Source organism: Rhinolophus sinicus, linkage group LG17 (genome assembly GCF_036562045.2).
Source record: "Rhinolophus sinicus isolate RSC01 linkage group LG17, ASM3656204v1, whole genome shotgun sequence".
In the NCBI taxonomy this organism is placed as follows: Eukaryota; Metazoa; Chordata; class Mammalia; order Chiroptera; family Rhinolophidae; genus Rhinolophus; species Rhinolophus sinicus.
In genome coordinates, this window is record NC_133766.1 from 21,734,795 (window position 1) to 21,762,661 (window position 27,867).

At 44.9% G+C, this 27,867-nt stretch overlaps 1 protein-coding gene across 1 annotated transcript; it reads left to right on the plus strand.

Moving 5' to 3' along the window:
- The first annotated feature begins 11,308 nt into the window (after positions 1-11,308).
- Positions 11,309-15,830, plus strand: IL10 (interleukin 10). The gene is made up of 5 exons (XM_019752447.2): positions 11,309-11,582; positions 12,396-12,455; positions 12,742-12,894; positions 13,870-13,935; positions 14,996-15,830. The coding sequence occupies exons 1-5, from the start codon at positions 11,418-11,420 to the stop codon at positions 15,086-15,088; spliced, it is 537 nt and encodes a 178-aa protein (XP_019608006.2). The 5' UTR covers positions 11,309-11,417; the 3' UTR covers positions 15,089-15,830.
- The last annotated feature ends 12,037 nt before the right edge of the window (positions 15,831-27,867 follow it).

The following is a 27,867-nucleotide window of genomic DNA, read 5'->3' on the forward strand; positions in this document are numbered from 1 at the left end:
TGGGACTCAAAGCAGCTCCCTAAGTGGCCTCATTGTGCTTCGCCACGGGAATCCAACACCCCATGGTCTCCTCCACCAAGAAAGCCTGTTATCTAAGACTCCTGTCATGAGCCAACCACACCAAGAGCACTTCCTCCTTGGCACTGGCCTGCCTCACAGCAGACATCGAAATGACACATTGTATCACACAGTACAGATAATTTCTTAAGAACCTTCCTCCTTGGCACTGGCCTGCCTCACAGCAGACATCCAAATGACACATTGTATCACACAGTACAGATAATTTCTTAAGAACGTGAAGGTACTTCTGAAAGAAATGTGAAGCGATCTCTAGGGCTTTCCAGTAATAGTCTTTCCTCCCAGAGAGTGTGAGAAATCCACTTCCGGAAGGTAATCACCTCCCTCCCACGCCCCCCACCCTCACCACCCCCCCCACCCCCCCGCGTGCTCTTGAGGAAAAGGCAGCATCACGTCCTCCCCGCCAAGCGGAGGCCCCTCTGATTTCCACTGCTCTCAGCAGGCCTGACTCACAACGAAACTGCAACCTCAAGAACACGAGGGGCCAGGATTGCGAGAAGGAAATACAGGTGAACACACGCAAAACTGCCTGAGGAAAACGTTTTGTTTCTATTACAGAATGGCACTTCCAGGGCTGGGCAAAAGCTGTGAACTGCAAGTGACTGAAGGGGACTGTGGTCATGCTGACCTAGTGGATTTGGCAGAGAGGGAAAGTATGCGTCAGAACCACACGTGCCAACTAACTTGTGCCAAGGAGTGTAGATGGGGCAGGGTGGGGAGGGGAGATGGGGGAAAAGTCTAGGATGTCAGATTTGGAAAGTACCTTAGAAGAACAACTCTGTCAAGATTCCCACTTGCAGATGCAGAAAGCAAGACTGAGGGATGGAGAAAGATGTGTCAGATCTCACAGCAGAAGGTCCAGGGTTGGTAGCCATTCACTTAGACACCTGAGTCAGGGCTCTTTCTACCACGAAATTGGCTTCTCTGTCCCGCTGTAACATACTCAGACTTTGGGATTAAAAGCCTGTCATGTTCCAAGCCTTCAGGTCCATGAAGGGATGCATCCAGCTAAAGCAGCTGAGCATTCCACGGAAAAGTGTTAGCAACCACAACTCAGATGTTCTGATGGCTTGTTACGTGCCAGGCATTCACCCAAGCCCTGTGGACAATGCTATTCCATTCAGTCCTTACAACAAACTTACAGTACCTGTCATCATCTCCAGTTGTAGATACGGCAGCACAGGAGAGCTCAGTAACTTGCCCAAGGTCATACCAATGGTGAGGGGCAGAGCTAGGCTGCAAATTTAGTCTGACTCCAGGGCGCACACACTTAACCACTACACTCTACTGCAAAGACCAGACCAAAGGCAGAGTACATCATGCTGGTTGCAATAACCAAACACTTGGACCCAGGGGGTGGGGGTGGAAAAATGGGAAAATGGGTGCTTTGTTGTCAAACATCCAACGTTTGCTGTCAGAGGTGTATGAGGTCTGCCACAAAAGAGAGGCTTCAGTGTACAACCCTTGGCCACTCTTTCATGAAACCAGTCAACTGACTCCTTAGTACCAATTTATATCCAACCTTCTGCTTGAGGCTTCTGACCTTATTACTACTAAGAACAGTCCCAGATCACCCAAAAGCCAAGGCAAAAACATATTCTCTTCAATTTTTTGGGAAAAAAAAAATATATATATAATATAAAATATAACATATATATAAAGCGTTGATGTAAACATCACAAGTATCAGGACCTTATTGGGCTTCGTTAAACTTATAGTTTATTGATGTGTTATTTTGAACTATGTTTAAAGGTGGAAACATCTTAGGGCTTTGGGAGCTCTTAGTTCAGCTCTGGGAAATAAAGACGTTCTGTTTCCATTCATTCTATAGTCTCCCACAGTCAAATGGGCAACCAGGGATCAAACTTTCATTTGAACACACAGTGTCTGGCCCAGTTCCTAAATGGGTACCCACCTTTTCATGATTTCCAAACTATCCAGGTCAATCAGAAGCCCCCGGTTGCATATGCCACTCAACTTTGCATGAGGTGGGAAGAAAATGGAAAGCAATTGTATTAATTTGATTAGATAAATCCTGGCCAGTTGAACTGGGAAACGTAATTTTATTTTCTAGGTTGCTCTGAAAACGGAGAAAGTATAGGCTAACCAAAGAGAAAGCGGGGTGTGTTAACTGGCTCTCAGAATTGAAGGAGAAGGGGGGAGGGGGGACTCATAACAGAGGGGGAGAGAGAATTAAAAGTGGAAGTGAAAAGTAGAACTCAAAAGAAGCCTGCAGTAGAGTCCCTCCAATAGCCCTGTGCCCCTTGACTGTACACAACCCCTACAACCCGGTCCTAGGCCTGGGGTCCCTTGGAGAAGGGGATTTACAGTAACAGGTATGGCACTGCAAATCAGCCCCAAAACTTTCATGGTTTCTGACTTGAAACCACAAACACTGCATGTGAGGAACTGCAGCTTCCATGACATACGTGGTGCTCACAGACCTGCTGCGCCAAAGGGTCACACTGGCTGTTTGGAAACTCTGAATAAAGGAGACAGCAGTGAGGCCAGGCACTTCTCCCTCTCCATCCATCCAGGTGCCCTGTGGGTCTGTCCCCCACCCCTTCGTCTGAGGCCAAAGTGTGATCACCCTTCTCCCACTCAGCCTCACGCAGAGATTTTTGTTAAACACTTTGGCCAGCAGTTCTCAAAGCGTAGTCCATGGACCCTTGGAGAGGCCCTCCCTTTTCCAACTATATATATGGGGCTGGATTTTCTTCATATACTTCAACCAAAACAATGTATCATAATAGATTGAATGTAAATGTAAGAATAGAAGTTCTTCTATTGAAACAGATATTTAAAGAGATTTGGAAGAATGTCAAACAATGCTACTCTTCTCACTAAATGTGTTCTGACTTGGAAAATTTAGTTATTTCCATGAAAATTATGTTATTTATTTTAACATGCAATGGGTTTTTGTTATTATTACTTTAAAATGTCATACACAGATATCTTTTTAATTTATCAGTATTAGTTTCTAGTACGATAACTGTTGATAGATATAATTCACATAAGTAAAAGCTCTTTGGGGTCTTCAACAATTTTTAAGAATGCAAAGGGGTCCAACCCCAAATAGTTTGAGAATAGCTGACTTAGAGAACCTAGAACTGTACTGGACACGGTTGCACACTCCCACGCCCTCCCCTGAGAATTACGACCTAAGGCTGGCATGTAAATTACATGATCACAATAGAAGTGGGGGGGGATCCAGGATGGAGGGGCACCCGGCTCTTCTCATGTAATACAGATGTGCATCTAACGCACACAGTAAAAACACATGGAGTGTGGTTCAGGATTTAGAGTCAGGGTGATCTGAGTCAAGGGATTAAGCACTGATTTGAACAGCATAATGCAAAGACAATAGAGCTCATATTCCACCTGTGCCATTAACTATCTCTAGTGCCTCAGACAGTCACTTTCCCCTCGTAGATGGATTCAGTTTGCCCATCTATAAAATGAGAGGTACGGGTTAGATAATGTTTAAGTTCCTTCCTCTTCTGACGCCCAATGACATAGGACATTTTTTATCACACCAACAACCATGGGGGATTTGGTTAACATCTGCCTGGAAGAGTGTTGGTTAGTAATAAGATTGATTTTTTTTTTTTTTACTAGAAAAGCTAAATGGGAATAGGCATATGTTTTGTGGAGGTAGGTGTTTCTCCAAGTGAATTCCTCCTCTACCTATGTGAGAGAGAAAACAAACATACAGCCAGTTACAGCTACAAAAAGTTTAGAAAGTACACACTCAGGCACTCAATGAGTTAACAGATATTTAGTGAGAAATTTGGAGGTGCCCAGAATTGTGATAAGTATAATACCAGGCAAACAAGGCCCGCAATGAAACGCTGACACGGGCCCGACCCTTGTTGATGGCAGTCTAATGGGCGAGGTGGAGAGCAATCAAAGGCCTACATGCCCACATGTATAATCACAAACCGATGTAAGTACTAGAAAAGAAAGGGCCAAGATGTTCTGAGAAGACATACCCAGAATTCCTGACCTAGATGGGGAATAGGGACCACTAACTGGAGGAAGTAACACCTGAAGGATGAAGAGATGGGAAGGAAAAATCTAGGAAGAGGGGACTACATGTGCAAAGGCTCTAAGGTAGGAAAGAGAGCATGGATTATTGAAAATGAAAAAAGAGGAAAGCCAATGAGGCTGGCGTGCAGGGGGAAGTGAAGAGAGCTGCAAGTCCAGAGGCAGGGTCAGATGATACAGGGGGTTGTAGACAGTATTAGGAATATGGGATTTAGAGTCAGGGCACATTTTAGAGCTAAAGATCAGAATAGATAAGATGAAGTACTCAACTCTCTGCCTTTCTGAATAAGGTTTCTTAAAAGAGATGCTACGTTAGGGGTACTGTGGTTGGAGGGCAAGCCAAACTGACACTATCGCAGTCATGTCTCAGAGACAAATACCATAGAAATCCTTTTCTGTCTGCAAATATTCTAAGGCTTGAAAGGGAAACTTCTCCAGAAAGGGAAAGTGGCAGCCATTGAAGGGTTTAAGCAAGACAAGAGACCAAGGCAAGGTTGGTGTTTGGAAGTAATCACTCTGGCTACAAAGTGGAGAACAGTTCGGAGAGCAGATATTGGAATATAAATTAGACATTTATTTTGGAGTCCAGGAGAGATAAGATGGTAGTTTGAGCCAGAAAACTGTTGCTGCTGCTGCTGCTGGAAATGGAGCGAAGTAAGCAGAGTATAAAGATGTTTGTGAAGAAAAGTCTGCAGGACATGGTAATAGATTAGACATAAGTTGGCGAAGGAGAGGGAGAAACCAACAACTTATTTCTAGGTTTCTGGCTTGTACAATGGGTTAGATGGTGGTGCAATTTACTGATTATGGAGGACTGGATGAAGGTGAGACCAGAGAAAGAAGATGATGAGCTTAGTCTCATATACAGAATCGATTGTAGAAATTGGGGGGCCAGTGCAAACTGAAAATGTGAGGCCTCTTGCTCAACAAGTATTAAGAATTTCAAGACCGTGACAGCAGAGGAAAGGCAGGGCTCTTCTAAGCATGGGATCCTGTGTGACTACACAGGTCACAGGGCCACAAAGCCAGCCTTGTTGGGACCTGCTGGGTTTGAGGTATCAGCCATCCAGATGAGATCTGAGTAATCTAAATCCCATCAGAGGGACAGCCCTGGAGCTGAAAGAATCCATCTGTGCCCCAGGCTCAGGAACCCCCTAATTATTCTAGGTAGTCATGCAGACAGCAGAAACAGCTGTATCCTCTGGGTAACAAGGGTTCCAACACCTGGTGTCCTGGCCCCCATAAGCCAAATATCTCATATGAGAAATTACAGATCACAGTGTTTGTCCCCCCAAGGAAAATCCAAATTGCTTGATTTGGCACCCCATTGCACAAAGGGGAATTCCACATTGGCTGTCCGAAGACCAGCCCTTCCGCTGTGGTTTATAATGTCTGCTGCCACGGTCCTCAGAAGAGCACCCAATCGGGTTTGCATAACCCTTGCTTGATTTGGCTGAAGGGCCAGCCCCAACCTGGCTCCTTCAAAGCTTCTGACCCACTAGGCCTTTAATCTGAAGCACCCCAGCCACAAGACCAAAGTCAGAGGAACCCAGAGGAGGACAGTGGAATAGATCCTGTTCCCTTGGGCCACAGCTTGGCCACACTTGGGTGTGTAACGCCAGACTCTGTTGACCAGGCCTGTCGCAGCAAAGCTGCTGAGGAAGGCTCTGTCCAGGGAGCTGAGGAAGGTTATTCAAGGGAATTCTAGAAATGTCAAGCTGGGGAAACTATTATGCGCACTAAATGTCCTGCAGAAGAAGAAATGAAACTCCAATTATCATTCTTAAAATAGTAACTACTAATGGGCAAGTAGGAGCCAAACCCCAAGGGGATTCTTCATCAGGACAGTCATTCCCCTTCCCCCAGCTGACCACCATCCCACTTTCTCTGCCTGCCTCACAAACCTTCCTGTTCCCTCTCGTGTGGTCCTGTTAGCAGATAAGCTAACTGAACCCTGAGTCTAGTAAGCCTGGATTCCTTAGCCTTCCTTTTGCAGCTTCAGTGCAGCCCTACAGGACTGTTCCCCACTCTTGGCTCTGAGTTGTTGAATTACTGCAAAGCACAGGGCAACTATACCAAGAAGGCTGCCATTTTGCTGAGCATGAGGGTAGGTAGGAGGTGACTCCTTATAATATCTAGCACACTGTAAATAGGACACACCAAAATCCATACACACACACACACACACACACACACACACACACACACCCCAGCAGTTCTTGTCTGCCTGGACCCCTCTATAGCTAAAGTGGTGAAACTCACTGAGTGGAAATTTCCAGAAAGATTATTAGATTATCTTGGGCTGACATGTCTTTGGACCTTTGGACTTTACCCACACCGCTTCTCCCTGACATCTTGCAGCAATGGATAGGAGAGCAGGAAGGCAGAAAAAGCAGGTGTGGATGACATATGAGTGTTTTTTCAAGCCTCGGACTGCCTGCCTCTGGACTTCTTATTGGGTGAGAGCAAACAAATAATATCACTTTCTTTTTTAAGACAATGCTTAGTTAGATTTTCTTTCATTTGCAGCTGAATACAGAAATTACAGAATATTCTGAAGTGAGGTGGAAGAGGAGAGGTATTTCCCCCTCCCACAACCTTCTGCTGATTTCCCAGTGAGCTCCTACTGGGAAAATTCATTTAAATTCAATTTAATAAGCATTTATGAGATACCCACTATACATTTGGACTTGAGGAAAAATTGGACTCAGACCATTTGACCTTAAGGAGCTCACAGTCTGCCAAGTGGTACTTGTGTCCTCTTGAAATCCTCAGGACCAAACTGTGGCCAGACTGACACTCCCACACACAGGTACCTGCTGTCTCATTTCCTTCCCTACATGGGCTCTTTCCTTGGACTAAAACCCAAACTCAAATCTCCAAACATGCAGATTGTTTACATTTACGGCTCAGACATGACCTGTAAGTTTGGGACTTTTCCTCATGGATCCTAATGACTTTTCAGATAAACAAATTATCTGCACAGCCTCAAGAAATTCCTGTTTTTGTTGTTCTTGTTGTTTTATCAATATAAAAGTCGGGGGTCTTAACTTTTCCCAAAATGTTTATCTCTATTCCCTTGTATCAGGTTGACATCAATCCTACGAGATATGTGATAGGGAAGATACTATTATCTCTATTTGTTAATTAAAGAATTGCATTGGGGCGGCCGGATGCTCAGTTGGTTAGAGCATGGGTTCTGAACAACAGGGTTTCCGGTTCGATTCCCACATGCGCCAGCCAGCTGCACCCTCCACAACTAGATTGAAGACAATGAGCTGCCGCTGAGCTTCTGGAGGGGTAGCCGGGTAGCTCAGTTGGTTAGAGCATGGTCTCTGAACAACAGGGTTGATGGTTCAATTCCCGCATGGGATGGTGGGCTGTGCCCCCTGCAACTAAAGATTGAAAATGGCGACTGGACTTGGGGCTGAGCTGCGCCCTCCACAACTAGATTGAAGGACAACAACTTGGAACTGATGGGCCCTGGAGAAACACACTGTTCCCCAATGTTCCCCAATAAAAATTAAAAAAAAAAATTAAGAATTTGTCAAGAAATTTACCTGTGGTTACCTTTGACCATTTAGATTCTGAAATTTTGAGATAGGAGAGGATAATGATTTCAAATCAATGGGAAAGGATCAACTATTCCACAAATGGCTTATGGATTAAAGAAAGGTAGAAATTGCATACACACACACACACACACACCAGGGGTGCAAAAAAAATGTATACACGTTTTAAGAGCTGTTATCTATGCTCAAGCAGTAGGTCGCCATAATCAGAAGTGTCTGGATGCTGATGGTAACCACTTTGAGCACTGGTTGTAATTGCAGAAGTCAAACGTGACTTGTATTCATCTTTGGTTATTGGTATATATTGAGTATTATATTACTAGAGTTCTTTCCTTTCTTAAAATGTGTATACATTTTTTTGGCACTCTCTGTATATACATTTACACATGCATCTCAAATTTTAAGAAGAAAGTGATGGGGCTGGCCTGGTAGCTCAGGTGATTGGAGTGCCATGCTCCTAACTCTGAGGTCGCCAGTTCGATTCCCACATGGGCCAGTGAACTGCGCCCTCTACAGGTAAGATTGTGAACAATGGCTCTCCCTGGAACTAGGCTGCTGTGAGCAGGCAGAAGTTGGAATGTGCTGCCGCAGGCTGCTGAGTGCTGCCATGGGCTACTGTGTGCTGCTGTGGGCTACTGTGTACAGCCATGAGTGGCCAGCAGCCATCGTGAGTGGCCGGCAGCCAGCGTGAACAGGGCGAGAGCTGCCATGAGCTGCTGTGAGCAGCCGACCAACAACAGCTGACCGACAACAGGCGACAGACGGCCTCAGCCGGGGTGAGCACAAGGCTCACAATACCAGCATGGGCCAGGGGGCTGTGTCCTACACAACTAGACTGAGAAACAGCTTGAACCGGAGTGGTGGGGGGAGGCGGAAGAAAGGGAGTGGGGAAGAAGAAAGTGGAAGAAATGTTTCCTGCATCCCCAAGTTGCTCTCTGTAGGCCTCTGAGTCCTTGCCTGTGCCCAGAAGCCTCCTTGGTGTTGCTTCCTCCAGTTCAGGCCAAGGTTCCCAGGGTACCCTATGATGCCCCCATCCCAATACTATAAGAAAGAGGAAAGTGTGTACCTGTCACCACCATGGGCCAGACCCTGTGCTCAGCACCAGACACACAAAGGATAATAAAACAATGTCCCGCTTCAGGGACTTCACAACTGATTGGGGGAGGCAAAGTGCGGCCTAGATGACAGCTGTAGTGTTGTAGGTTTAATAATGCAGGAAACAAAAGTAGGAGGGAGCCATGCTGCCTGGGTCAGGAAGAAGAGCCTCAGAGCCTTGACCGGGCTTCAGGTCCTCTGGCCTAACTATTCTGCCATGTAAGTCTGCACCCGGAATGCCCAACTCAGGGAAGGGTAAGCCCTATAGGGTAAGGCAGACACAGTCTAGAAAACCCAGGAGCCAAGAGTGAAGGAGAAGGGTGGAAGGGATGCAAAACTCAGCTCGTGGTTTCTCTGTGCTTCCTGGTGGCAAAACTCAGTATGCTTAAACCCAGTATAAATCTGGCACGAACAGCAATTGTGAGTTAGGTCTACTCCTGTTTCCAAAAGGTTCTTTCTCCTTTCATGATTCTTAGGTTTCTACATTAACACTCCCCAAAGTGTTGAAAGGAGAGGCCAGAGTCCCCCAAGTCTGGCCCACAAGGTGCCTCCACAGGGTGGACCTGAACCCTCCCCTTTCTCCCTCCCTCCCAGTCACTCCAGACTGTCTTGGCCCCAGTATGTCCACCTCACTTGCTCTAGCATGGTGACCTTCTCCAGTGGGGCAGGCTCAGAACCCAGTGCCATCCAAGGTGTCCCAGTGCTGATACAGGAGGGCAAGGAAGTAACAGAAAGCCGGGATGTATCCTACATCTGGGTCTACTTGTTACTTCCCCAAGTCCCATCCCATGGGAAGCCCAAGTTCCCTATAAGCAGGAGGCAGGGACAAATGGAAAACAGAAACAGGGAGGTCAAATGACCTTCACTGGGTTTAAAGAATGACAGAGCCAAGACAGAGCCCAGGACTCCTGTCTCTGTCCCCAAGTCAGTGCTCTGCCCAGTTACAGTCTCCAGGGGGTGGTGGGAGAAGCCTCTTTGGAAGGGGGAGGTCAAGGCACAAAGGACCCCCAGAGACTTTTCAGATACGTGAAGAAGTGATATCATTACCCCGTCTTTCTTAACTAGAGGTAGGGCAACGTGCCTCCCACATGTGGCTGCTCTGGCCCTGTTCTCTCTCTCTCTCTCTCTCTCTCTCTCTCTCTCTCTCTCTCTCACACACACACACACACACACACACACATTCACGCACACACACTCATGTGCACACATATTCACACGTGGAAATCCAAGAAAAGATAACTAAGGCTGCGTTTGGAAGGGACGAAGGCTATGTTAAGAGGAAAGAAAGGGGTCTGCTATCCAGCCGTCAAAGAATCCTGATTTATTGTCCTTGTTCTTCCTACTTTTTCCTCCCCATCTTTCATGCTCACGTCTCCAGCCGTAGAAGCTTACAAGTAAAGGAGAAACCTTAAGGACTCTTTAATCCAACCTTTTCATTCCCTACACTGGGGACAGTGCAGAACAGGGTAAGGAACATGGTGTCAGTGTCAGGTTGGCCTGGGGACAAATTCTGGCTCCCTTCCCTAGCACCCAAGTAACCTTGTGCTGGTTACTTAACATCTCTGTGCCTCATGGAATGGAGATGGCAAGGGTCACAGCGACTAGCAGGTGCCAAGCTTTCCATACGTGTGGACTACTCTTATTAACTTCTCCCAATTCCTGGGACAGCCGAGCGGTGGACACATGGACTCGAGTGTCTAAGAAGCCAGAGCTGAAGAAGGAGCCTGGAGCGCATCTCATGCCCCTGCCTGTCCTGTGAGAAGTTGGCCCCTTCAAGGGGCAGTCTTGGAACAGAAAATGAAAGATCCAAAGGCAGTTTTGAGGATACCGTGTGTCCCCGAAAATAAGACCTAGCCTGACAATCAGCTCTAATGAGTCTTTTGGAGCAAAAATTAATATAAGACCCCATCCTGTTTTACCATATTATAAGACCGGGTTTTATGTAATATAATATAATAAAAGATGGGTCTTATATTAATTTTTGCTCCAAAAGACGCATTAGAGCTGATTGTCCGGCTAGGTCTTATTTTTGGGGAAACAGGGTACTTAATTCACCCTCATTTTTTCACTTAGGGGAACTAATGCCCAGAGAATTGAGGTAACTTCCCAATTCAGCAAGCAGAAGTCTTGGGTATCCAACTCAGGTTAAGGAAGAGATCCTATTATTTCTCAATCCCAGTGTACTCTGGAATGGCCGATTTGTCCACGTCACTGTGACCTAGGAACACGCGAATGGAACCCACAACTGTGGGCTTCTGTGCACAGAACAGCTGTTCACCCCAGGAAATCATCTATTTTTTTATTATTATTAAGAGAAGCTGAATATTTTATTTTAAACGAGAGAGGTAGCTCTTCCTAAAATAGCTATAATGCAAAAGTTCATTTTTTAACCATCCCTTTGCTTACGATGCAAAAATTAAAACTTAAAGAATGCAAAGTTGGAGGGAAGGGAGGGGCTAACTTAAGTCAGAGAAAAACCCTTACCGGGAAATCTGGCTATGAATGAGAGGCCTCACCAAACCCACAATATAAAAAGGGGGCACAGTAGGTGAAGGTCTACACATCAGGGGCTTGCTCTTGCAAAACCAAACCACAAGGCCAACTTGTAGAAAGCAGAACTCCGCTATGCCCAGCTCAGCACTGCTCTGTTGCCTGGTCTTCCTGGCCGGGGTAGGGGCCAGCCGAGACAAGGGCACCCCATCTGAGAACAGCTGCATCCACTTTCCAGCCGGCCTGCCCCACATGCTTCGAGAGCTCCGAGATGCCTTCGGCAGGGTGAAGACTTTCTTTGTGAGTATGAGGGCCTCGTGTCCTTCCTTCCTGAGATTGCCTGAGTTAGGCATCCTGCTAGAGTTCTAAGAACCCTCCTTCTTGTTCACTTCCATGCCCAGAACCCATTCCCCCCAAACTGAAATTCTTAAGAGACTCTCCCAGGCAAGTCATGGGTTCAGTGACTTAAGTTAAGCATGGATGATGCACCAAATGTGCAGGAAAAGCTGCCTAAACGGAGAAGTGCTCCCTCTCTCCTATGCTCAGAAATTTTTATAAGATTCTGCTGGAGCTTGGTGTTTCATTGGCGGAGAGCACGAAGGGTGTGATTAAAGGTGAAGAGGCTCCCCACACCCTGTGGCAGGGAAACATAAATTGCCTCTGCTTAGAGAGTTCCAGAACCTGAAAGACTGATGGTTTGGGGAGGTGCCATACAGGGAGGAACCTGCAGGAAGAGTTGCATCCCATTCCCAGAGAACTGTTCAAGCTACAGGAGGATGTCCGCAGGAAGGAGGGGGCAGCCAGGGAGCACTAGAGGGCTGACATGGGCAGCACCGTCAAACCTGAAGTGTCTCTGCAGAAAGAAAACCAGACCGAGTCAAGCCTCTGCCTCGGCTTCAAACTCAGGCAGAATGTTTTGAATAACTTGATCCCGAGGGGGAGGACCTGATTTCACTAAGGGTTCCAGCATTGGTGAATGTTCTGTTTTGAAAACTCTTCTTTCCATTTTTTGGGCCAGGGCTGCATTGGTTAAAAATGAAAAACCCTATAAAGGACATTCATTTCAGGGTACTTCCCCAAACCTCAGGGTCATTTTCCTTTTGTTCTTTTTAGCAAATGAAGGACCAGTTGGACAACATGTTGTTGAATGGGTCCTTGCTGGAGGACTTTAAGGTGAGAGCTGGGGGGGTGCGTGGGGGTGGGCGTGGGGGTGGGGGAATGTGACCTGTGAGTAAGAGAAGGGAGGCTCTGCTTCCCGCCTGCCGGGAGCTGGGTCTGCTTCCTTGGCTTTGAAAAGCAGAAGTACGAAGACCTTAACTCAGCACATTGCCAGCCAGAAGGTTACAAAGGGCTCAGCCCCGGGGGGAGGTGGCTGGAAAGATCCTGGGGACAAAGCTGTTCTCTCAAGCTGCAGCAGCAGCCCTCCCTCCCAGTCACCACCCCCTGCGCCTGCCCTTAGGGTTACCTGGGTTGCCAAGCCTTGTCGGAGATGATCCAGTTTTACTTGGAGGAGGTGATGCCCCAGGCTGAGAGCCAGGACCCAGAGATCAAGAAGCACGTGAACTCCCTCGGGGAAAACCTGAAGACGCTCAGGCTGAGGCTCAGGCGCTGTGTGAGTAGCAGGCCCATTCTCTCCCTCGCAGCTCTCTGGCTCTTCCCAAAACACCGTCTCAGCTCCTGACACGGCTCACACACACAGACTGAGGGCCAGGAACCCTCTCGTTTCCCTCTGAGCAAGGGGTGGGGGTGGCTGCTAGGCATTTACATGTGAAGATTTGCAAACAGCTTTCCTGTTATTTGTGAGTCATTTGTGGGTTATTAACTATTCTCCTCTCTCTTTATGAAAGGGGCCCAGAGCTTCATTCAGGGCTCCATTGTCCTTTGGGACCTACACCCTGGGCCCTGCAAGAGAGGCTGGGAGGTGAGGGGTCCAGGGAGAGGAAACCCCACTTCTTATTCTCAACCTTATGAAAGCAGAGCTTTAAGTGGGGCCCAACTGACTGGCAGGATTTTCCCTGGTATTTTAGAACGGCCCCGTTGGTTAGAATCTACAAACAATTCCCAATGATAATTTATTTCTCCAACTGAAATTATACCCTCACCACTGGTTTCCTTTGTTCTCTGGCTAATCCTGGGAAATTAGCTGATTTGGGTCTTTATCTGTAGGATGGAATTATGCAAAGGCATCAGTCCACATGTTGAGACTGTGTCTCTATTCCTCAGAGACTTGGAGACTTAGAAAGGATTGTCAGTGACTAGGACTGAAGGGGAGGGACAGGACAGAGAAGCAGAAAAGGACAGAATGGCTGACTCAGCATCTAGTTGGCACTATGTGTTCCGAGAGAGGAAGCTCCAAGACCTGGGTTTTCATGCAAGCCTTGCAAACATCTGGGTTTTCATGCAAGCCTTGCAAACACATCGTATCTCTTGGGCTATGTTACTTCTCTGTCTAATGGAGAAGGATAAAAGGTATGATTCATTCAAGACAAGTCTGTCGCCCTCTTCATGCCACCAGCTAGTCCCCCAAGTGCCATGGAGTCGGGAGCTGGGAGCCAGTGTCTTTAACACTTTCTCCTTTCCTCCACAGCACCGTTTTCTACCCTGTGAGAATAAGAGCAAGGCAGTAGAGCAGGTGAAGAGTGCCTTCAATAAGGTGAGCTTGGATGGTGGCAAGGAAGGTTTGGGGACCACAGCCTCTGCCCACTCCCCAAGGGGCAGAAGTCGGCAGGTGCTAAGCAGGCCCCATCCTTTGTTGGGAGGGACTGTGGGAACCCAACAGATGGTGTGACCTCCTCAGCCACTGGGGAGCTGCCGCCTCGGTTATATTTGTTTTCTGTGAAGTGTCTTTGGGGGTTTCTAAATGACTGCTCCCCGCCTTTGTAGCCCTGTGGGTAGAGCCGGCCTGTGAACACAGAGCTGGGTGCTGGGGAGAGTGACAAAGGAAACAGAAAGTAGCTTGTTAGGAAGCTAGGCTGAAGCCACACGTGTAGGAAGCCGACACGTGAACGTGCACACACAGACACGCCCAGGGGTTCATCCTGGATGCCCCAGAACTCAGATGGAACAGGAAACAGGAGTCTCACTTATCTAGAGTTGGTCCACACTCACTTTCCATCTGCCCCTCAACACCTCCCGAGGTGCCTGAGAATGTCAACTCTCAAGCCAAATGGGGTTTCACGCTTGCAACTGTCCATGAACATTTAAACCCCATTTCTCAGAAGCCCTGTGCATGTGCCCTCTTTGGGGACTGGGGACAGACAGTGGGCAGGGTTTCAACATCAGGGGACATGAGTCCTCTGATATAGGCTGGAGCAGCAGGGCAGGGCCTATTCCATCTCTTGGTGGGAGAGAATAAACCTGAAAGAGGCTCCTTCTCTCCTCTCTCACTGCCTTGTTTTCAAAGTGGTTTCTTTAATGTTTTTGCATCAACTTCTGAATAAGCATCATGTGAGCACATGACTTAAAATTGTTGAAAAAAACACCATTTTGAAGACTGCTTTGCAAAGTGGATGTTCCTCTTGCCACCACCAGCCATGCCTCACATCAATGCACAGCCTTCCCCATGGTGGCTGGGCATATCCTCAGGTTCCCTGGGTCCATCCTTCACCTCCTGATTCAGCTTCTGGGCCCAAGGGTCATGGCCATCCAAGCAAGTGACCCTCTTACTTGCTCAGATTGGGTTTTCACTAAACATTTTTTATCTCCCTACACAGCTCCAAGAGAAAGGGGTCTACAAAGCCATGAGTGAGTTCGATATCTTCATCAACTACATAGAAGCCTACATGACACTGAGGATGAAAAAGTAAGACATCCTAAGAAAACAAAACATCCAGGATGGCGACTCTACTAGACTCTAGGACATAAATTGGAGACCTCCAAAATCTGCTCCAGGCTTCCAGGAGAGCCAGACCAGCTTCTTGGAAAACCCTGTTGTACCTCTCTCCTAGAATATTTATTACCTCTGATACCTCAATTCCCATTTCTATTTATTTACTGAGCTTCTCTGTGAACTATTTAGGAAGAAGCCCAATATTATAATTTTTTTTCAATATTTATTATTTTCACTTGTGGTGTTTAAGCTGTTTCCATAGGGTAACAACCTATGGTATTTGAGTGTTTTTAGAGAAATTGTAAGTTATATAAGGAAAAAATAATGTTTCTTGGGGAGACAACTGGAGCTCCCATTCCAAGCCTGACCATACTTTATGGCTGTTGAACTGTGTTCCTGACCTCCCTATAATTTCTTTTATTCTTGGGCCTGGGCTCCCAGAGTGTTACAAAGACTCTTAACCTCTTATGAAGAGAAACTAGGGAGCTCCTTTGATAATTAATATCCTAGTGGCTCAGAGGGATTCCCTGACCTCATTTTCTAACCATTTTGTTCCTGAAAGCTATGTCCAACTTGTTATTTATAACAACCTAAAATCGGTTCTAATAGAACTCAGTTTTAACTAAAAGCAATTCAATTCCTCTGGGAATGTTACATTGTTTGTCTGTCTTCAAAGCAGATTTTAATTTTGAATAAATAGATGGATCTTATTAAAATCATGTTATGGTGTCAGTTGACTTCTATCTGACTAAAATTATTCCCTCAAAGTCTCCAAGATAAAAGAGAGTAGATGAATGAGTTCTTCATTCCAGAGTAAGAAACCAGCTTCCCTCTCCCAGACAGAGGGAAGGCTCCTGAGCTGGGGAAAAAGGTATTCTCCCTGCAGAAGCCCAACAGCGAGGACCACCAGTCTTCTCATGGATTCAATCCTTTAAGAAATTAGCCGTAAATCCTTAAAGATCATGCTGATTTTCAAGGCTAAGGATGAATTATGTACATACCAAAATTAGAAAGATAGGCAGAGGAAGTATTTTAGTTTTGTTTGTTTCTTTGCTTGTTTTTGTTTCTTCAAGCACTAAAGGTCCAGGAGTGAATACTAATTTGCCTGGATTAAGGGTTAAGATAGAGCGCCATCATGGTTCCAGCACTAAGAGAGGGACCCAGGACACACAGTTGATTCTTATTGGTATTCACAGCTAAAAAAACTGAGCTCAGAGGCAACAGGCTGGACCCAACAGGGTAGAATATAAGCAAATTAGCCCACTCTATAGGATACCCAAGGATTCAAGCTGCTGCCACTCCTCTTGAGCCATCAAACAAACGTGAGATTTGTTTCTGACTGCGGTCTGCTGGGAGGGGCATCGTGGCTGGGGAAGCCCTACCCAAAGCCCCGTGATTTGGGGAGAGAGGAGGAAAGATGGGCTGAGTAAACACTGATCACCCTCACGCTCTGCCCAGGCAGCTTTGGTCCGGGGGAGGGTCGGAGCTGACTGGCTGTGGTCAGTTTTTCAGTAAGACCTGACTCACTTCGGTTAAAGTAACCATAGGAAGGAAGTGGGGAGCATCAAAGCTGAAATTCTGAGATGAAAGGTTAAGTTTAAGAATGGAGGCTAGCAGAAGACAAGGAGAGAAAGAGTGAGGCTGTTTTCTCTAAGGCGCTCTATACTGAAATGAAGAAGAAACTAGGAGTCCCTCAGCCAGGAAGCTTTAAGCATTTAGAGGTCTCTTCCAGGCAATACACACAAACTTAGGTCTGAGGTTGGCACCCCAAGGGAAGTAGGCATCTGAAACCAACAGACGGAAACTCACCTGGGGAAGCCACACAGCTGATAAGATGTTGACAACAACTATAATTTATTGAGCACTTATTTTGAGCAAGTCAACTGATGTAGAAATGTTGATATGGCTTGATCACGTGGGTAATGTGGAGGTGGAGAACTGAGAATAACATAAAATGCGTTTTCCTTTGTATTAATTATCTATTGCTGCCCCCAAAATTTAGCAGCTGCAAACAACAAACATTTATTATCTCACAGTTTCTGTAAGTCAGGAATCTGGGAGTGACAACCAGGGGTTTTGGCTCAGAGTCTCTAATAAGGTTGCCATCAAGATGGCAGCCAGGACTGCATTCACTTGAAGGCTTGACTGGGGCTGGACAAGTCACGTCCAAGGTGACATACTCACATGGCTATTGCCAAGAGGCCTTAGTTTCTCACTGGCTGCTGGATGGTGGCCTTGGTTCCTCACTGCATGGGCCTTTCCGTAGGGCTACCTGAGTGTCTTCACAACATGGCAGCTGTTTTCCCCAGAGTCCTTGATCTGAGAGAGTAAGGAGATAGTCATATTGTCGTTTAGACCTAATCTCAGAAATTTCACACCATCACTTCTGCCACAGTCTGTTTGTTAGAAGTGAGTTGGTAAGTATAGCCCTGATTCAAGGGGAGAAGAATTAGATTCCACGTTTTGTAGGGAGGAGTATCAAAGAATTTGTGGCCTGAATTTTTAGACTACTACACCCTTGTAAGAATTAAGAAGAACTGGCTCTGTGCTGCAGAGGCACCTCAGGCTCCTGGGTTGGTGCGGGGAGGAGGAGAGTAGGGTAAGCATCAGTGCGCATGGCGGAGTCACCATTATGGACACTGCCTTCCTTCAGTCCTCTCTCTTGTTGGCTCAGTCTAATATTTTTACTACTCTGAGCCTCAGCTTCTTGTCTGGAAAACTAGCAAAACTTCTTTCCCAGGTGTTATGGACTCAATGTTTGTGTCCCCTCAAAATGTATATGTTGAAGCCCCACCCCCTAATGTGATAGTATTTGGAGATGTAGCCTTTGGGGGTGATTAGGATTAGATGAGGCCATCAAGGTGGGGCCTCGTGATGGGATTAGTGCCCTTAAAGAGAGACACCAGGGCTTCTCTCTCTATCTTTCTCCCCACGTGCACACAATAAAGAGGTCTTATGAACACGTAGAAAAATGGCGGCACCTATAGACCAAACGAAGAGGCCTCAGAATGAAACCCTATCTTACCAGCACCTTGATCGTGGACTTTCAGCCTCCAGAACTGTGAGAAAATAAATTTCTCTTGTTTAAGCCACCCAATATATAGTATTTTGTTATGGCAGTCTGAGCTTACGAACACACCAGGTTTGCCATAAGGGTCAAATGGAATGTCAGGTATAAAAGTATATACGTGTTTTGGACAGGAGTATAGAGATGAGGTTAGATGGGGACTTTTTTTCTTTTTTTGCAACAAGGCTTTATTTTCTAAGAGCAATCACCTCATCTCCTCCCATGTCCATCTGTCCCCACACACCAGAGTCTGGATAACAATAGAGAATGAGAATCTCTGTCAGTGGCCCCAGCTGCTGAAGTGAGGGACCAGTGAGAGAAGCTCCCAGAACCTGTGACAACAATGTGGTTACCCTAGCTAGCCACTGACGGAAATCAGACAGATAACAAGCAAACAGATGCTTCCACTGTGGAAACAAGGCACAATCTGGAAGGAAGGGGGTGAGATCAGAGGTGAAAAGAACGAAGAAAGAGAACTAACTTGATGGCAGAAGTTGCCCGTTGTATGGCCTGTTTCTCCCTTAAAACATTCGTATGAGGGGATTTCAATGTGGCGCATAGGGACCAGCTTTAGGCCTGGGGTGGTTTAGGGAAAAGCAGGTGTTACACTTCAAAGAAATAGGTGCTGTATCATGAGACCTTGTACTCAGAATTTAAAATGGAAGGAAGATCTTTGAAATTTCATAAGTTGAAGAACTGACTGCAGAATGAACCAGTCAACTCTATTTCTCTGAGTGGTTACTGGGTCCCAGGTGACATATGTCTCTAATTTTTCAATACTCCTTTTACGCACTAACTCACCTAACGATTTTGGAAATTTTCCTTACCTTGTCTGGGCCTCAGTTTCCTCAATAATAAAATAAGGAGGTAGGTCTGGGTCATAGGTTTCCAACTGAGGTTACTAGATTCATGTGGGTTCTTGAAGGCACTCATGGAGGACAGAGGATTCTCTTTGAACAATTTCCAAAATTTGAAAAATCCTAATTAAATTGTGCATTTCCTACCCTTGCCTCCTATAAGTCTGCATAGGCTCATTAAAAAACACTTCTATATGCTTTGTATGGAAAGACAGGCTGAAGCAGGCTGAACAGAGGCTCTATTTGGTAGTCGTCTATTATATCTTTTATTAACAAATCAGAAAATAGAATTATTTCCTTAAAAATTTTTAATCAGCCAAAATGTTTCAAAAAGAGATTCTCTGGGAAAAATTAATAGCAGCAGCCCTTTGTGTCAAAAGCTTCAAAACCACTAAATTAGATGACCTCTAATTTCCCTTCAAGCCCATAGCTCCTAATTCCAACATCTGATTCCTTCAATCAGCCAGGCCCATTCCCACCTGAACCTTCCTCTGGAACACATTCCTGTGTCTACATAGTCTGCACTGGGAATTTCCCAGACGTCTTCCCAGTCATCTGTGTACTATCAACACCTCGCTCTCCCAGCAGGATTGAGCAGCCACAGAATCCTGAGCTTCCAAAAACCTCGTTGACACTCTGGCTGGAGAGGATATTGGGGTGATAAAGGACCTGGGGACAAGTAACACAGCTTACCTCTTACTTCACAGCACAGAGGTGATGTGCAAAGCCTGGAGCCTGTGCAATCCCTGGATACTGCCAAACCTTGGCTCCAAGCTGTATGTCCTTGAGACATCACCTACCTCAGTATTTTCCTCTGTAATATGGAGAGAATAATCATTCCTTCAAGGTGGTGTTGTTGTAAAAAATAAAGGCATGAATACAAGCAAAGCCGAGTAAACACTTAGTGAAAGCAGCTCTTTCCCTTAGACATTTGGACAAATGCTCACATGGACCACATGGTAAGATTAGTGCTAAAACCATGAAAACCAGCTGGACATACCTGTGTGCCAATCACCAGACCGGACCTTTCCTTATAATACCTTCTTCCTCCTTACTCACCATTCCTAGGTAGAAAGAAAAAGGACCATCCTTGCACTTGGGAGGGAAAGAAGGGAAATTATTTTTTTTGAGTTTCTGAAATTGATTTCAGAAATACTTGGTTTGGTGAAGTAAATATCTATATATGAATTACAGCTATTGGAGCTGTGTAAGTCCAGTGAACTGTTTAACATCGGTATCTAACTGCCATTCAGAGTAATAACATTACACATACCATTAAATATAGGTTAGATTTTCTATGTAGAAAGTTTTATTGATTACAACACTGGGCTTTGTTCATAAGCTTATTATCAATCATTGTTGCTTATCTGCTAGCAACCTGAAAAAATTAGACAGCCTACTACCCTACTTTTTCCTTTACCATTATTCAAGAAAGTATCTTTTTTTTCCAAAGTCAAGAAGCCATTGCATTACAGAGTCCATAGTTCATTTAATATACAACCCAAAATCTCATGCCTATTTGGAGAGGTCTTAGATTAGAAGAAGAGAATATCGTTTCCCCAGCAGAACACTGTCCACCAGGGCCGAATTAGTGACTGTGGCTAGTGTGTAGCATAAGTGACTAATCTAGGTTACTTACAGAATAATCTCTACATTCATAAGTGACAGGATAAGACTCAAATCAAAACAGAGGCACACTGGCTTCCCCCTGGCCTTTGCTCCAAATCAGAGTTGATGTGAGATGCCCATTTATTCACTCAGAACCTATTATGCTCTCTTTATTATGTTGGTTGCTGGGGAAAAAGCACTAAACAAACAGACATGGTGCCTGCCTTCATGGATTTAATAGCTAGGGGTAGAAAAAGATATTACAAAGTAAACTACACAGTTTTATTATAATTGTGATAACTACTAAATGAGAAGTGGGAGCTTTTCACAGAGCAACTAACCTAGACTCGGTGTTAAGGGGAGGCTTCCAGGAGATGGTGGCATTCAGCTGGACATGTAGGACGAGTGGGAGTTGGCCAGAAGGGAGAGGTGACAAGGACCTTAGGCACACAGAGCCACATATTTAAAGGCCCCTTAGAACTGCGAAGACTGGGGAGAGGGTGTTGCCCCTGAAGCAAAGGTAGGTTTGTACTGATCTCAACACAGGCGGACCCTAAGCCCTTTCAGGACCCTCTGGCTTCTCCATCTCTCCTGTTCTGAGGCTCTGAAGTAGGAAGGAACTTAAACGACGTAAGGAACTAAAAGGGGATGTACAATTTGTGAGGGACATTATGCATGAGGAGGCAAGATTTAAGATGAGTTGGAAGAAATGGGCAGGGGTAAAAATTTCAGACTTTAACCTAAGAGCAAAGGACAGCCACTGAAGGCTATTAAGTAGAGAGACGAATATATACCTTCTGAATGAGACCCTTTAGGGGTCATTTGTTTCCAGTCCAGACAAGAGGAAATTGTAGTCTGGACTAAGGTGATATAAAAAATAGGAATTCAGAGACGTGCAAGTGTTCAAATATCGGCAACTACTTAGATGAGAGTGGTGACAGCAAGTGATGGCCAAGATAAACCTCAGATTTCTAGCCTGAACAACGGTTAGAGAAGAAGCAGGTTTGGAGGGGAAGGTGATACATTCTACACTGGCCCTGCTGAGTTGGAGATGCCTCTGAGACTTTGCGTGAATATTTCCAGAGTGGTCAGCTGGAACGTAGAGATGTAGTCTGGAAATAAATAAGTGGGTGTCATTGCGATAGAGATGGTAAGTGAAGTCATGGGACTGGAGAAAATCACCAAGGGAAAGAATCTAGAGTGAGAAGAGAGCCCAGAACCAAGCTCTGGAGAACCCAGATATGTGTCAGTCAGAGCAGGAGATGCTGACAAAACAACCTGTAAAGAGAGACTTAAGTGGTAAAAATGAAACACCAGGAAAGAGTGACGTGCCTAAGGCCAAGAAAGAAAACTATTTCAAGAAAGAGTGACGGATCCGCTGGATCAAATGCTATCCGGAAGTGAAGTAAGATGAAAACAAAAGCACTCCTACTGGATATAGCAAGTGGGGGCACTGGTGACTTTATCAAGAAGAGAGCAGGGGAGTGGCCGGCACGGGATGAGAGTTTGGTGGGATTGTGCAGTAAGTGGGAGGTGAAAAAGTGACATGACAATTGTGGACAACTCTTTCAAGACATTGGGCCAACAGAGGAGAAAAAGAAGTTGAAGATCAAGGAGTGAGATGGGAGAAACGATGAAGACAGTGCCCTCAGAAAGCAGAAAGGGGTGGCACGCAAGTAGAGGAAAAGACAGCCTTTGAAAGGAGGAGAAACACCTTCCCTGAATAATAACAGGAAAGAAGTAGGGACAGAGGGTACAGAAACAGGTTGGTTTGAAGATTTGTTGGCAGGAAACTGAGGTTGTTTCCATCAGATGGGTTGTGTTTTCTCTGAAAAGAGTGAATAAAAAGGAGAGAACGCAAGGAGATTTGAGGAGAGAAAAAAAGACTTCAAATGATGTTTGTAGATATGTGGAGAGCAATCAGCTCTAGAGAAACGTGGTAGATTTCCAGGTAATGTGGAGTCCAGTTGAGGTAGGTGATGATGAATTAAAATGTTCTGTCAGACTGTATAACTTTTCTCAGGATTCGCTTGGCAGCCTGGAGTGAACACACAGAAAACAGAATTGTTTTGCCCTATGAATATAACAAAAGGACAAGGGGGACAGGAACTGGAGAATATAGGCAAGAGCCTGATTGAAAAGATGGATCCAGGATTCAAAGTTGAATAATGAGGAAAGTGAAGATAAGAGAGAGACGATAAGCAGGGATAATTTAGAGGAGCCAAAGTCTGGAGGTCCTGACGAGGTCAAGGAACAGCTTTGGTGGTAGGACCTGAATCACTAAGGCAAGGACGCAGGGCCAGAGACTAGAAAGACTGAGTGAGAAGATTTTGGAGATGGGCAGTTTTGAGAAATGACAAAGTCCATGCTGTAACTATTCGAGCAGATGGCTGAGTTAGAGCAGAGGAAAAGTCACTGGAAATATGGAAGCCATGAAACTGAAAAGCCACACTCTGGATAAGTCCTGCACAAGAGCACTGAAGTCCATCAGCCTCATGGCAGGAGAAGGCAGTGGAAGGAAGAGAACGAGATACGTGCTCAAATCATTAGGGAATCGAAACGTGATGTAGAAGATGATTAAGCATCCTGCGGGTTCTGTCTATTCTAAGGTCCACGTGTGAAGCGTTCTCAGAGGTTCATACTCTGGACGAATGATCATTTTAGACTTTCTACATCTTAAGAGAAGAACAGATCTAGGCAGCAACTTCTTGGATTTCTTGAAAGATTCCCTAATATAGACTTCTCGGAATTTCCTAATAAATAAAAGGATCTATATATTTGTAAACATATCTTACCAGATTTAAGTCATTTTTACGTCAGAAAAATAAATGTCCAAACATTAATCACACGCAACTCTATAGTCACTCAAATGAAGAAGCTTATAATTTTTGCCACAATGAGTCATCATTCAATGACACATCCAACTGGGAACGTCCAGCAAATCTTCAAACACAGATCATTCGTCCTCTGTATCCCCCAAATCTCTTCTATCTTACATATTCCCATTGTGCTCAATCTCTTTCACATAGCAAGAAGATAGAAAATCATCGTCAAGAAAGTGTTTCCCCAAGTATAGAAATCTGTTGATAGAAGCAGAAGTCTCCGTGAAAACAGCAGTGCAAAATCTAACCTCTTCCTATAATGTTTGGCTCAACATTACAACCAGTAATTCTCCCACCCTCATCTCAGCTGAGGCCTTAGAGCATCCAATATCCTGAGTGGCAGTCTAGGGAGGAAAATGGAGGCAGAAAGCTGTCTAAATCAGTGCTGCTCTGTGTGGCCTAAAGACCAATGCTAGTCCACAAACCGTTTGTTACCAGTCAGTGGCAAGGGGAGAACAGAAATGAAGAGTTTTTACGAAACTTGAGAGCAATTTGATGGAGCATTTTTTGTTTGTTAGATTCAATCATTGAAAATGAGGCTTGTATTTTTTTATCTTTATCATTTTTGTCATTTCATTTTCCTAGTCATTCTTTTTATGATATTTTATATTAAAATGTTGATCCATAATGGATTGGATTTTTTTAAAAATTTGGTTCTTAGCCAAAAGTAGTCACACTCCCTGCCTTATTTATAGAGTCATGGAAACTTTAAGTTGGAAGAAAGAGGTAGTGAGATACAAATGGTAGAAAGACATATATTATACTTAGACTAACTGGATTTCAAATCCCCAGTCTACCCCTTACTTGACTAAATGACCTAATTTCAATTCCTTATCTGAAGGCAGGGAATAGTCCTTGACATGCAGATTTGAGATGAGGTTGAAATCAGATACTGTGCTACTGGCCTAGCACAATAGCAGGCCCAGCGTAAGGACTGCGAGTTACCCTAAAGGTCATCTGGTTGAACCCATAACCGATTGCTCCAGTGAGAATCTCGGGCCCTCCCAGTGAAACAACCACAGGTGTCCTAGCACTGGCAGCATATCTTGAGGAGGCCTTCCAGTTCAGGCAGCACAGGTTGCTCTACCCTCGTCTTCATCACACCTAAAGAACTTGGCATCCTAACTAAGAAGAAACATGGCAGCCACTCTTGACTGCCATTCTCCCTTTCTCTCATGATAAAGGACACTGATTTTGGTCAGGTATCAGGCATCCATGTACTTAAAGGGAGCTGAGCCCCTCCCATGGTAATTCCATTTCGCCTGCCCAGTGACTAATTTAGGAATGGGTTTTTGATATAACCTGGTCAATGAGACATGAGGAGAGGTTGGCTGAGAGACTACTGGGAAATGTTTTTCTTATTCTTAAAAGCAAGGAAACTAGATTTTTTTCTACCTCTGTTTTTTGTCCACATTTAAAGCCTGGAATCATTGAAGACTTCTTGTGACAATGAGGGGACTCAACCTAAAAAGATAAATCAACAGGTGGAAAATGGCAAACAGAATAATGGAAAGAAGTTGGTCCAATCCCAAATGAGAGCTATTTCAGAAAGTTTAATATGTGAGATAATAATTTTCCTTTGATTAAGTCCCTGTTAATTGGGTTTTGGGTTCCTTGCAGTCAAAAATATGTACAAAAATATTCTTGACCTCTCTGGCTATAAAGAATTGGACAACTTCAATCCTGGTGCTTCCCCTACTCCCTTCCTGCTTCTAAGAGGTTTGAGTCACTTCTGACTCATCCACTGAACCCCAAATATCCGAGGGAGTTTAGGATAGTCAAGGAGTCAATTAGCTTCCACCACAGGATATGACTCCTGAGTTTCAGCAAATTCTGAGACCAGCCCCCCTCCCATCTTCCTCATTCATTTCATCTAAGGAAACCAGAGCTGTGCAGATCTAAGTGCACACGCTGATGCTGTGAATGAAATGTGTGACGGTACCTGCTTATGTGTCTGGCCCACACCTCCCTTCCTCACAGGGCTTTACCACCCCACCCCTTTCTCCTGAGGTGGACTCTTCTTTACAGCTCTTCTCCACCCTCTAAGGCCCTTTTCTAATGTCTCCTCTCCTATGCAGCCTTTCACCACAGTGGAAGACCACACAGTTATCTCCACTCATTGACCAAACCACTGTACCACACAGTTAGACAACTGATGATGTTCTGAAAGGTTCTGCCTTCTAATGGTTTCCTATGAGCTTGACATTGTCCCTGAAACCTGCTGTGCACCTTTGAGTGTAGAGCCTTGCAGTCCTAGATCCCCAATAGTGTTAACTGCAGAGAAGGCATTAAATAAATGCTTGAGTTCAACTGAAAAGGAAACTTTCCCGACAGTCATAAAATCACAGACATTTTAAGTTAGAACCTCTTGTCCAACTGCCACCATTCTAACAGAGGGACCTCTAGCTTATAGTTCAATGTTTGCAATGAAGCAGGACTCATTACTTTGTGTGCCACCTGTTTCATTTATGAATAGCTCTCATTACTGGAAAGTTCTTTCAGTTTTATTATTAGGCCCAAATTTTCTTCCTTATAACGTGTCTTCAGTTGTCTTACTTATAGTTTCTGGGATAAAATAGAATAAATATATTTCATTTCCCCCTGATTAGCCCTTCAAAGATTGAAGGGAACAATTACATCTGTTTTAAATCCTCATTTCTTCAAGCTAACAACTGTGGTCCTTTACTTAAATTCCTCTGTAAAAGGTATGGCTTCCAGAATCTTTTCCAGTCCCACGTCTTTCCCTGTACACACTCTTTAAGGGAGACGTTTCTCTGTTAAGCCTCATTTATTAATTTAACAAATGTCGGTCACTATGTGCCAGGTATACAGCACAGAATCAGATGTGTAGCTTGCAGTCCCGGAGGGAAGAAAATTAAGCAATGAGAGTGAGGAACAAAGTGTGCCTGGCGACTGCACTGCACAACTTCAGTGGCACTATTCACACATAATACAATACAAATTTCACCCCGTGGAGTTTTGCAACACGGTAACTGATGGGAGCGAGCAAACTGTGGGAGAAACCAAAGAAAGTCCTCCCTAGAAGAAAGGACATTTAAACAGAGATTTGAAATATGAATATCAGTTAATTAGACAAATAGAGAAAGGAACAATGCGCTGGGCTGAGGGAACAAGTATAAAGATGTAGAGGAGAAGGGGGAGGGTGTGAGAGTAAGAAGAGGGAATAGAGAGAAATTAGGCTTGAGAAGTAAGCCAGGATCAGGTCTTACAGTTTCTATGAGGCCATGTTAGGAAGGCTGACTCATATCCTAAAGAGGGTGGGAATCCATCGAAGGGTTTTAAGCAGGGAAATAGTAACATGATCATATTTGCATTCTGGCTGCTGTGTGCAAAGTGGATTAAAAGAGAATAAAACTAGAGACTGTTCAGTAATGCAAGCCATAAATAAATAAATAAATAAATAAATAAATAAATAAATAAATAAATAAAATCAACAGTGGCCTGAACCAAACTATCAGTAGTGGAAATAAAAAAGAAATTACATAGACATATTTGTGCAATAGTTCAGATATAGTGTCAATTAGATTTGATAGCTGTCTGGATGTGGAGAGTGAAAACAAGGGAGAAACTAAGACAAGTGGGAAAATGGTGGTGCCATCAACTGAGACTGGAAACTCTGGAAGAGGCCCAGGTTTTTTTTAAAAAAAGGAGAACGGGGCGGACGGGTGGCTCAGTTGGTTAGAGCACCAGCTCTGGATAACAGGGCTGCCAGTGTGATTCTCTCATGGGCCAGTGAGCTGCACCCTCCGCAACTAGACTGAAGTCAATGAGCTGCTGCTGAGTTCATGGGTGGCCAGATGGCTCAGCTGGTTGGAGTCTGGGCTCTCAGCCACAAGGTTGCCGGTTCAACTCCCGCAGGGATGGTGGGCTGCGCCCCCTGCAACTAACAACGGCGACTGGACCTGGAGCTGAGCTGCGCCCTCCACAACTAAGATTGAAAGGACAACAACTTGACTTAGATGGAGCTGATGAGTCCTGGGAAAAACACACTACTGTTCCCCAATAAAAAAGTTCTGGAAATACACACTCTTCCCCAATAAAGTCCTGTTCCTCTTAAAAAAAAAAAAAAAGGAGGAAGATGAAGAACCCAATATTGGATAGATTTAGTTGAGATACTTGAAGATATATAAGTGGAGATGTCTCATTGTATTTCAAGAGACATCTTCTCCATAAGATTCTGGAGTAATCAGAATATACGAGCACAGCCCTGACGACTCCTTGATTTTGGACTTCTAGACTCCAGAACTGTGAAAGAATACTTTCTTATTGTTTTAAGCCACCCAATTTGTGGTAGTGTTTTCACAGCAGCCCCAGGATCCTA

Bases quoted from the DNA above. Each gene is read 5' to 3' on its own strand.
- IL10 (XM_019752447.2), top strand. From the start codon at position 11,418: ATGCCCAGCTCAGCACTGCTCTGTTGCCTGGTCTTCCTGGCCGGGGTA. The intron at 11,583-12,395 runs GTGAGTATGAGG...TGTTCTTTTTAG, and splicing joins GCAGGGTGAAGACTTTCTTT to CAAATGAAGGACCAGTTGGA. The intron at 12,895-13,869 runs GTGAGTAGCAGG...TTTCCTCCACAG, and splicing joins GGCTGAGGCTCAGGCGCTGT to CACCGTTTTCTACCCTGTGA.